Genomic DNA, 11,982 nt, shown 5'->3' on the forward strand with positions numbered 1-11,982 from the left:
GCAAACCAGATGGGATGGCTTATCGCTGCAGAATGCTGTGGTAGCCATGCTGGTTGAGTGTGTCTTAAATTCTAAATAAATCAGGCGGTGTCACCAGCAAAGCACCAACACACCTCCTCCTCCATGCTTCACGGTGGGAACCACACATACGGAGATCATCCGTTCACCTACTATGCGTCTCACAAGGACATAGCGGTTGGAACCAAAAATCTCAAATTTGGACTCATCAGACCAAAGGACAGATTTCCACTGGTTTAATGTCCATTGCTCGTGTTTCTTGGCCCAAGCAAGTCTCTTATTATTATTGGTGTCCTTTAGTAGTGGTTTCTTTGCAGCAATTTGACCATGAAGGCCTGATTCACATAGTCTCCTCTGAACAGCTGATGTTGAGATGTGTCTGTTACTTGAACTCTGAAGCATTTATTTGGGCTGCTATTTTTGAGGCTGGTAACTAGGATTGCAATGGGTCGGAAACTTTCCGGTAAATTGCTGTAATTTTCCCGAAGATTTTCCATGGGAAGTTAAGCCTGGGAATTTTGCTTAAATCCATCAAAAAAGTTAGCTTATAACAGTGAACATTTTTTGTTGGATACACATAAGGCAATTCTAGGTCTTGTGGCATATTGTGGTTAAACTATCCCCAATTCAATGGAATTGCAACCCTCTGCATGCACAGTGCATTCTTCCATCACATGTACAGCTGATTCTCAAGATCTTTCACACTAATGAGATGCTATTGATCCCAGGACTACATGCTTTCTGGTAAGTTTTGATTACAATACTGGGTGGGGTGAATATATGTTATATGACATACATGATTTTTTGTTAACTAGTAAATAGTATGCTACAGCAAAGTGTGTTTAAATTATTTCTAACATGTTAACAATTTCTGCTACTTAGTTTTTGCTACCATGTGGGTTATAGCTTGCTTGAGCCTGCTAACTGAGGAGTGTTAAATTCACGTTTCATTTTAAAACATTTATCTTACAAAGGAGTTGTTTAATCTAACTGCTTAACTATTTATCTGTACAGGGAATTGTATTTGTTTGTTTTTTACTCATTTTTTTTTCATCTTTACAGGAAAATGCCACGGGCACTATCTGATGTGTGGAGACATTTCACTGCAGCTAATGTAGAAGGAAAAGCTGTGTACATTTGCAAATACTGTGCAAATCATATGTGAAGAATGCAACAAAGATGCAGAATCATCTGGCCAAGTGCATAAAGTTCCCTCAGCTCTCACAACAAGCAACCTCTGACAAAAGTCCCTCTACTTCTATTTGAGGTGAAAATGATGAATCAGACACCTTATCGATAGCAACAGCTCATGGTCCTCCTGGAATCAGAAGTTTTTGTTGACTCAACGGAGTCAGAGAAATGCTGATGAATGTCTTGCTCGAGCTGTGTATGCAACTGGTTCATCTCTGATGCTCACAGGCAATGTGTATTGGAAGAGATTTCTGAATGTTCTTCGCCCAGCATGCACCCCTCCAACCAGACATGCTTTATCTACTAATTTGCTGGATGCAGAGTTCAACAGGGTTCAAGTGAAGGTCAAGCAAATCATAGAGAAAGCAGACTGTATTGCAATCATCTCTGATGGGTGATTGAATGTTTGTGGGCAAGGAATAATTGACTACACCATCTCCACCCCTCAGTATTCTACAAGAGAACAGACACAAGGGGCAACAGACACACCGGTCTCTACATTGCAGATGAGATGAAGGCAGTCATCAGTGACCTTGGACCACAGAAGGTATTTGCACTGGTGACAGACAATGCTGTGAACATGAAGGCTGCTTGGTCTAAAGTGGAGGAGTCCTACCCTCACATCACACCCATTGGCTGTGCTGCTCATGCATTGAATCTGCTCCTCAAGGACATGGAGTCATCATGCAAACATCATCTGCAGTCTGATGTTCAGACTGCAGATGTAAGAGAAGAAATCAGGACTGTACTGCCCACTTCACTGTTGCTCCAAGCAGAGGAAACTGCAGTTCTGAAATGCATCAAAAAGTGTGAAGACTTCGGCCTGAAGTCCATACACGCTACAGCGTACATATTGGACCCCAAGTATGCTGGCAAGAGCATCCTGTCTGGTGCAGAGTTCAACAAGGCCTATGGTGTCATCACTACCGTGTCTCGCCACCTTGGCCTGGATGAGTGCAAGGTTGTTGGCAGTCTGGCGAAGTACACTTCCAAGCAAGGGCTTTGGGACGGCATATCTGCAGAGAAGAATGATAGAAACTCCCCAAAAACATGTGGCAAAATTGTAGTGTCATACCCAAGAAGAATTGAGGCTGTAATCGCTGCCAAAGATGCTTCAACAAAGTACTGAGTAAAGTGTCTGAATACTTATGTAAATGTGTAACTATTTTTAATAAAGTTGCAAACATATATATAAACCTGTATTAGATTTGTCATTATGGGGTGTTGTGTGTAGATTGATGAGGAAATTGTTTTATTTATTCCATTTTAGAATAATGCTGGAACGTAACAAAATGTGGAAAAAAAGTCAAGGGGTCTGAATACATTCCAAAGGCACTGTATATATACGTATAAAGAAAACACGAGCAATAGGAACCTCCACAAATCTTACATTTGGGATTTATGGGAAGGTTTGAGTCACATGCATACCCATCCTGTATATCTCTTGTCTGGATTTTTGCCAGAAATATCATAAGATGCAAAAAATGTCAAATGGGCTATATTTCTTCCTGTTCCCCAGGTGTGGCAGTGTGGAGGTTCTCTGGAGATCCACCCCTGCTCCCATGTGGGCCACGTCTTCCCAAAGAAAGCTCCCTACGCCAGGCCCAAGTTCCTCCAGAACACGGTCCGTGCTGCCGAGGTGTGGATGGACACTTACAAACAGCACTTCTACAACAGAAACCCCCCTGCCAGAAAGGTAGAGTACTGTAGTACACTTTACAGTAAAACGTTATCTTATTTTATCTCGCTCCCCATTGTCATATGATCAGTGTGAGGTACAGTATTTTCTGTGACTTGTAGGGGCTACAACAAAGTTACACCATTTTGAGGTAGCTAGTGGTTGGAGCGTTGGGCCAGGAAACGAAAGGTTGCTGGATCGAATCGACAAGTTGAAAATATGTTGTTCTGCACCTGGGCAAGGGAGTTAACCCACTGTTCCCTGGGCGCCGAAGACGTGGATGGCGATTTAAGGCAGCCCCCCACACCTCTGAGGGGTTGGGTTAAATGCAGAAGACACATTTCAGTTGAATGCATTCAGTTGTACAACTGACTAGGTATCCCCCTTTCCCTTAGTAGTGGAGGATGCAGGGATTGTAGATCAGGCTGAAGAAATACCAATAATAAAGTCACTTACTGTAATGTGATAAAGTCACTTATTGTAATGTGATAAAGTCACTTACTGGAATCTGATAAAGTCACTTATTGGAATGTGATAAAGTCACTTATTGGAATGTGATAAAGTCACTTATTGGAATGTGATAATGTCACTTATTGGAATGTGATAATGTCACTTATTGGAATGTGATAAAGTCACTTATTGGAATGTGATAAAGTCACTTACTGTAATGTGATAAAGTCACTTATTGGAATGTGATAAAGTCACTTACTGGAATGTGATAAAGTCACTTATTGGAATGTGATAAAGTCACTTATTGGAATGTGATAAAGTCACTTATTGGAATGTGATAAAGTCACTTATTGGAATGTGATAAAGTCACTTATTGGAATGTGATAAAGTCACTTATTGGAATGTGATAAAGTCACTTATTGGAATGTGCATAATCCCAGCAGGTGATAAGAAGTAGATCATGCTTTAGTTAAAGGACCAATCTGGAGTTAAAAAAAGAACAAATCATGCACTCGGACATTTGTTTTGGTAAACCGCTGAGGGATGGGGTTTGAGAACTATAACCACTCTTAAATTCTTAGACAGAGCTTTGGACTGACCGTCCATGATATCAAAATGATAGTTTTAACCATGTTTTGAAGCTATACAGTGTTTTACATTGACTTTGTTAACAAACATGGGAGTAAAGCCAGCTTATATTTTGGGATCTGATGAACTATGCTCACGAGGCATTTTTAAGATCTATACTTTAAGAATCAATGTCTATATACTGTATTAAGGATCATCAACTCGATTCAGCCGCTGGATGATTTTTTTCTTGAGAGGTCAGGGGCTGGAACAGAATAAAAAAAATATTTGTAGCTGGCAAATTGACTGCAAGATGCCCAAACAGATGGGTTTAAAATTGTTTTAGTCACACATTTATTGCATTTATATATGATCACGTGTCTCTCTATGCGTGGGAATATTTGGGAACAGATTTCTTAAAATGAAAATCACTTGGTGCTGATTTCCTGGGGTTTTTAGTCTTTTATGGCCACTTTTGGCCAGCGGTCGCCAGTTGGAGAACCCTGCTGTATCATCCACAGTCAAAGTGGATGTAGCAACTCTTGATTGGCACTTTAGAGCTGTGATAGTTCTACCAAGGATGGAACACCCTAGACTTGATTAATATTGTATCGTAATGGAGTAACTTGGATGGAGATGTTGCTTCACCTGTCTAGGTGTCAGCAGTAGTTGATGAGGTTGTGTGTGTCCCTCTCGGCTTTCTTTGTGTTGCCTGATATCAAAGTCTCATGTTCATCTTGGTTTCACCTCTGAAATAAGTTACATTATTAATGCCAGGCATCTTTGATCAAACAATAAATGACCCAACCAAAGGTAGCTGGAGACTGGGTGCCAGGGAATTGGCATGTTTGAATTCACTTGGATGTAAACCACTAGTCTTTTTGTTTTGTTTTTGTCTAAACAAACCAGGTGTGTTTTCACAAGGAACCAAGCAGAAACTAATGGGATGAAACGGAAATCAAAAAACCTACATGAATTTTATTCAGTAAGAAACGGTTGTTTTCATTTTGCCGTTGCTAAATGTTTTGCTACGGTGTGCCTTAATGAATACACCCCTGGTCCATCAGTTGCCACAAACATGTGTTTGAATTCCCATCCCGTTGGTTTGTTCAAGGTGGGGTGATCCACTGCTGTCAGTACTACACAGGTGTCACGCTCACACCTGTCATCCAGGAAATCCTTTTCAATGACTTTCATTAAGGACACAACAGCAACGCTCCACCCAGAATTCAACACATTCAAGTTAAGGGACCGGGATGTAGCTACTTCATGTTGTCACCCAGTACCATCATGGTTAGTGTGTCATGTCAAACCACTCCTAGGATTGGCATATTTCACCAGAGCTGCATTGAGGATTTCAGTGAAATCCAGGTTAATTACATTTACATGACATTTTTGTCATTCAGCAGACGCTTTTCATACAGAGCAGCTTACGGGAGCAATTAGGGTTAAGTTCCTTGCTCAAGGTCACATTGGCAGATTTTTCAGTCTACTCTTTGGTTACTAGCCCAACGCTCTTAACCGCCAGGCTACCTGCTGCACCAGGTATTATTCTGGTGTGTCTTTTACAGTTGTGTGTGTGTGTGGGGGCCTAATTTGTGAAATGCTGGAAATTGATGCAAGATAAAGTGTTATGTTGTTTACTCAATGTGTCAATGTTTTTAAGTGTATCCATCCCTACTTAAATAAACGTGTTAGATGAAGTGTTATTTTTCCACAGGAGACATATGGGGACATCTCAGAGAGGGTTGTCCTCAGAGAGAGACTGAAGTGTAACAGCTTTGACTGGTATCTGAAGAACATCTACCCTGACCTGCATGTACCAGAGGACAGGGAGGGCTGGCACGGGGCGGTGAGTCTGTCTCTCTCTCTCTCTCCCCATCAATACGATTCGATATCTTAAGCACTAAGGCACGCCAACAAATTAAAACAACATAAAACGTCGGTCTGTAATAAGTTGAAGCCAAAATGAACTCCTATGTCCTACCTCGTTGGCCTCCACGTAGATGTGAAATGAGCATGGTAATAGCATTAAAATATACTAGCATCTCCTAACCATTTTCATCTGCCATATTGCCTGCATACTTTTAGTTCTTCTATATGTAAAAATGTATGCATTTTTTGCCCTCAGAACAGACTCAATTCGTTGGGGCATGCACTCGACAAGGTGTCGAAAGCATTCCACAGGGATGCTGGCCCATGTTCACGCCAACGCTTCCCGCAGTTGTGTCCAGTTGGCTGGATGTCCTTTGGGTAGTGGACCATTCTTGATACACACTGGAAACTATTGAGTGTAAAAAAAAACAGCAGCGTTGCAGTTCTTGACACAAACCAGTGTGCCTGGGACCTACTACTATACCCCGTTCAAAGGCACTTAAATCTTTTGTCTTGCCCATTCACCCTCTGAATGGCACACATACACAATCCATGTCTCAATTGGCACAAGGCTTAAAAATCTTAACCAGGCTTAAAAATCTTAACCTGTCTCCTCCCCTTAAATCCACTTTTCTTCAGTGTAGATGAAGGGGAGGAGACTGGTTCTCGAGACAATTGAGAAATGGGTTGTGTATGTGTGTCAGTCTCAGTGTATGAAGCCTTCTTTACATCAGCAGTTGTCACTATGTGCTATACAGAAACCCAGACTAAACCCCCAAAGAGCAGGCAATGCAGAGGCACAGTTGTTTGTCTCCTTTAATCTGACCCTCTTTGCAGTGATGGCAGATCTCATGATGCTAATCCGGATCATTCTCATCACAGGTGCGTAGCTCTGGGATCCATTCAGAGTGCCTGGACTACAACGCTCCGGAACACAGTCCCACGGGGGCGCACATCTCCCTCTTCGGTTGCCATGGGCAGGGCGGCAACCAGGTGATTTCAAAATGTCATGTCTTGTCAGTTTATTTTCCGTCTCCCTGATGGACGGACGGAGTGGTTACTCTGAATGTCAACGATATCCGGTGACCGTGGGAGAATATCCACCTCAGCTATCTAGAATTTAGTGTCAAGCGAGATGCTGAGACATCTACAACTTTGGCTTAGTATTTCTAGACAAAGTATCCTGAAGCAAATTTTAGGCCTACATAGCTTATTTTTATACTTTTATAGCCATGTTTCTAGTTATTTTACAGATACTTGCTGACTGTATGGATGTATATTTGATGTCCAGTCAGACAACAGGCATGCAGGCAGAGGCCTCCACTACTCCCTATCTCCACCGGCTATATCTCGATCTCTGATTACTCATTGATGCATCGCATCAGGTGTCCAACGCTACTAAAAGCACCATGTGTGTGACTGAAAATCAATGTTTCCACAGCCTGCACTGAAATGGAAACCTCTACCTTCTCTTTAGAGAGTTCACTCCTAGTTCCATTTAAAAGATACATGAGAGGGGGAGGGAAGGGGGGAGGTGCGAGGGAAGGGAAAGAGGCGTGCTGAGAGGAGAGAGGCGCGGGGAGAGGGAGAGAGAGGCGCGAGGAGAGGGAGAGAGAGGCGCGGGGAGAGGGAGAGAGAGGCGCGGGGAGAGGGAGAGAGAGGCGCGGGGAGAGGGAGAGAGAGGCGCGGGGAGAGGGAGAGAGAGGCGCGGGGAGAGGGAGAGAGAGGCGCGGGGAGAGGGAGAGAGAGGCGCGGGGAGAGGGAGAGAGAGGCGCGGGGAGAGGGAGAGAGAGGCGCGGGGAGAGGGAGAGAGAGGCGCGGGGAGAGGGAGAGAGAGGCGCGGGGAGAGGGAGAGAGAGGCGCGGGGAGAGGGACGCGCGGGGAGAGGGACGCGCGGGGAGAGGGAGGCGCAGGGAGAGGGACGCGTGCAAAGAGGGAGAGAGAGGCGCAGGGAGAGGCACACGCTCGCAGAGAGGGAGGTACGCGGAGAGAGACACGTGGAGAGAGAGAGGGAGGGAGAGGGAGGGAGAGAGGCGCGCCCGCAAAGAGGGAGAGAGACGTGCGCAGGGGGAGAGAGAGAGAGAGGGGCGCGCCTCTCTCTTTCTCTCCCCCCTGCTTGCTCAACAGACATTACTTTAGACCTAGATCCAACCATTTCTCTCTCGAAAGTAAGCGATTTTTATGGTGAAATCTCTTAACTGTTGAATGCTAATGTTTGGAGCTGCTGATTTGATAAGCAGAAGCACCGAGAGTAAACATTCATCCATTCCCCAGGAGTACGGTGGTTACTATAATTCAGATAAGCAGAGTTTAACCATGCATCTCTCTCTTTCCCCCAGTACTTTGAGTACACGACCCATAAGGAGATCCGCTATAACTCTGTGACGGAGCTGTGTGCCGAGGTCCCAGAGGGACAGATTTACATTGGGATGAAACACTGCCCCCATGACAGAACCCCTACACCCCCCACCATCATCTGGGAGTTTAGAGAGGTGAGTGATGCAGACGCAAGCAAAAACATCCACGTAAGCAGAGAAATCCTCTGACACACGTACTCACTCACAGAAGAACACTACAGATTTTCATAGTATGCACTACTGGTCTGATTCAATTGGTAAACACACGACAAGTGGTCTTGTCAGTTAGTAACGGACTATATTCAACTCTTCCATAGCTGTAGTGTCTTACCTGGATGTCTCTGTATTACCACTTCAGGACGGGACCATATACCACCCTCACTCAGACATGTGTGTCACCTCCTACCGCACAGCCGAGGGGCGAGCGGACGTCCAGATGAGGACGTGCACTCCCGGGGACAAGCACCAGCGCTGGAAGTTTGAGAATGGGAGGAACTAGCCTCACCCTAACCCTAATTGACCTTTGACCTAAGTGCAATTACAGTTCCATGATGGATGATTGAGAGGCAGGATTTTTAAAGAGGGACCCAGCAAAGCCTTTCAGCAAACTACCTACTTGTTCCCTGTGGGAAGACTTCCTCATTTAAAGTGCCTTTGCAAATCAAGTGGGGTCCACACCTGAGATGACAGTATTTATGCCCGTCTGTCAGAATGCCCTAGTTTTGTTGATCTTTCCTTCCTGTCACTATGGGGGCTGAAACACAATAAGAAAGCTTGAACGAACAGTCCAGGATTGTCTAGTTGTGTCAGATCTAAAAGACTGCTTTCAAAGAGGATCAATGGCAGGCATCATGGGAGTTTTGTTTTTTAATTCAGTGGGATCGGCATAGATTCGAACAAGTACTGTTGCACTACAGAATGTTTTTTTATAGAATACTTTGGTGTTTTTTTTAACAGGTCGACCACACAACAAATAACTGAATGGTGTTGTCCTAAAAATAAGATTAAAAAGTTTAGTACTTTAAAACGATTCATTTAGATTGCTCTTTTCTGTGTGGTTAATCTGGGGTTTGTAATTCAAAGATAACCCTTTGAGATAGCTGAATAAATCCCAAAGCTTTGTATCATATGAGACGTAACTATACAAGCCCCATCTTGTTGTTTATGTGAACTGGAGTTAAGAGGACCCTGTCATGCTAGCAGGCTGTATGTGTTCTACTCACCAGCGTCCGTCTCTCTGTTTGGAGACTGTTCAAAGTGGGTTGAAATTGGGCTAATCGAACAAGACTTGAAACACTTAAGCTTGTGCTAAGTGCAATTTTCCTGAGGGTGGTGGGATGTCTGACATTGTTGTCTGGGAGTCTTCACTGTGCTGTGGATTCAAAAACATAGGCCGATTTACTGGGTCTACGATGCTGCCTCCAAAAACTGAGGCACAGTTAAAAAAAATTGCCAGGATTCTTTTACACATATTTTAATCTTTAAAAATGAACATCTACTGTGCCTAACATACAATTATAAAGATGTTCATTTGACTTTCATAGTTGTGATATTCTCATATGAGTCTTGGTCTACAGCAATGTTGTCTGCTCTCTTCCAAGGCCTCACCATTGCAACTAGCACAAGCATGTCACAGCATTGTTTACTTGTAGCATTTATACTGTATCATGCATCAATTGTTGATATCTCAAGGGCTTGATTCTCTTAAATCTGCCACACAACAGATTCCCTTGTCTTTGTTTGACAGACTTACATCAACACCCGCACTCTGCTCTTACTCTCTCTCTTAAACCTGAACCTTTCCTAAAATATCTGGTTCCCTTGATTGGGATTCGAGAACCACATTATGGCCTTAATAACAGTGATTCCGTGTTTGTTGCTATTGAAGTGCTTATTATTGAAATCAGTTGTACTGCCGCAGACTGTTATTCCTAATTGTCTTTTTGTGGTCCTTTGCACTAGGGCATTTTTTCTTCTTCATATCAAACATTTGTAATGATTGTTTAATCATTCAAAATGACTCCAGCTTAATATGATATTTCTTGGCATAAAGGGACCTGAATGGGATGTGGCTATTTAAACTACTGAACTGATTTAATAAGCACGAGGTGCTGGGGATTATTGTTTGTACCAGTGAAGAATAAAAGGGTCCAAATAAAGTTGGTGTTTACATTTTTTAAAATTTAACCTTTATTTAACTAGGCAAGTCAGTGAAGAACAAATTGTTATTTACAATGGTGGCCTACCACGGCCAGACCCTCCCCTAACCCAGAGCCCAACAGAGCTCCCGAGAGTTTGAGGATTGCTAGATCAATGCCTTTTAACTCACTGAACAATGACCATTAAAACAAGAATCCGAAGGAGTTGGTTTTATTTCGCTTAGTACTGACACAAGACTCTAGTGAACTTTGACAAGAAAGTGAAGAAAAGCATTTTTTACTATGTTTTCTTCACTGTAGGTATTTCCAAATGTACTGATTTAGCACCATCTAGTGGTGATGGAAGAAACCACTCAACGTCAAATGGGGAGGTGATGCCCTTTGAGGTTCAGTAAATATTGGTGCCCTTTTAATCCTTAAGAGTCTATTATAATCTAAGTAACCTAATCCCCATCAAAATCTGTCAATTTAGACTAGAGATATGTTGTTTTGCATAGACTGTCTCAATCCACCTCATCCACCTATGTCGGCCTTCCGCATCAGCGGTGAAAGGTGGCATAGCTACAGCGGTGTTTGTCAGACCACCAGGCATCCTGAAAATGTGGTCCTTCACGAAAACGCATGTAGTGTCCGAACGATTTGGCTATTATGACCACTATGGAAAGGGGAGAGTCTTACGAACACGATGGTGTTCTCTATTTTGCTCTGACCCCCACCAGTGTCACGGGACTCCCCTGAAAGTAACCCGTACAAACGAATGGAAGTATGGAGGCTGTTTTGTGCCAACACAAATAAGGGTTTAAATCCCCCAAAATATATATTTTCTGACCTTTCTTATATCTCCTAGATATAGGACAAACACTTCAAAACCTTGTTCCTTATGATGAATATTTGAACTCTTTTTTTTCTTCTTTTTTTTTGCCATTTATGAATGTGTTATTCAATGCGTTTCTATAGTAGTGAAGACCAAATTTAATATTTGAACAACAAAAAAGTATATGTACTTTTTTTAATACCTAAAGGGGTCCTAATATTCCAAATCAAATAGCTAAATGATCCATGGTATGACCATCTTAAAACAATTCCATATGTTAGCTTAGTACCCCCCCTAACTGCTTTTTCAACCTTACCATGAGCAATAAAACAATCAGGATTTCCAACATTCTTTAGTACTTTACATGACCACAGCCTCCGGTGTTTACTACTTATCCAATCAAATTACTCCGTGGCTTTGCGTGAAATGGTAGAATAATCTTCAGGCTCACTGAAGTGTAAGCCTAAATACATTTTGCTTGCCAGAAATGATGTAAATGACACTTGTGAAATGCTGTAGCATGTGCATGACTCTGGACAGCACCTTGAGATATTACATCATAAGCACCATGGAAATGAAGCCAATTAACTGGAGGTTGATGTAGTACCATATTAGCTGGCTTCTTGACACTAATGCCACTGTATGCACTACTGTCCGAGGAGAGTGTATGGACCATTGAATTTGCATTTAAAGTGTCTCTTTTACATATTGTTTTATGTTTAATAGGTTAAGAGAAATAATAACCTGTTGGCCTACAAAATGAGTGTTGACTGTTTATTTTTTATGAAAACGTCCTCATCCAGGCTAATATATGTTTTCCTCCAGAGATAGTCAGACAGACCCGTCAGTGTACCATGGTATATTACAACACTC

General features: G+C 42.7%; 1 protein-coding gene across 2 annotated transcripts in view; it reads left to right on the forward strand.

The window, feature by feature from the left end:
* Positions 1-10,295, forward strand: part of LOC115174035 (polypeptide N-acetylgalactosaminyltransferase 4) — a 37,807-nt gene extending 27,512 nt beyond the window's left edge. For both annotated transcript variants that reach the window (XM_029732646.1, XM_029732645.1), the window contains exons 7-11: positions 2,729-2,905; positions 5,625-5,756; positions 6,662-6,772; positions 8,119-8,271; positions 8,495-10,295. In XM_029732646.1, the coding sequence (XP_029588506.1) occupies positions 2,729-2,905; positions 5,625-5,756; positions 6,662-6,772; positions 8,119-8,271; positions 8,495-8,635 (714 nt within the window). In that variant the 3' untranslated portion in view covers positions 8,636-10,295. The remainder of the gene's footprint in view (positions 1-2,728; positions 2,906-5,624; positions 5,757-6,661; positions 6,773-8,118; positions 8,272-8,494) is intronic.
* Positions 10,296-11,982: the final 1,687 nt, after the last annotated feature.

Source organism: Salmo trutta, chromosome 34, assembly GCF_901001165.1.
Source record: "Salmo trutta chromosome 34, fSalTru1.1, whole genome shotgun sequence".
In the NCBI taxonomy this organism is placed as follows: domain Eukaryota; kingdom Metazoa; phylum Chordata; class Actinopteri; order Salmoniformes; family Salmonidae; genus Salmo; species Salmo trutta.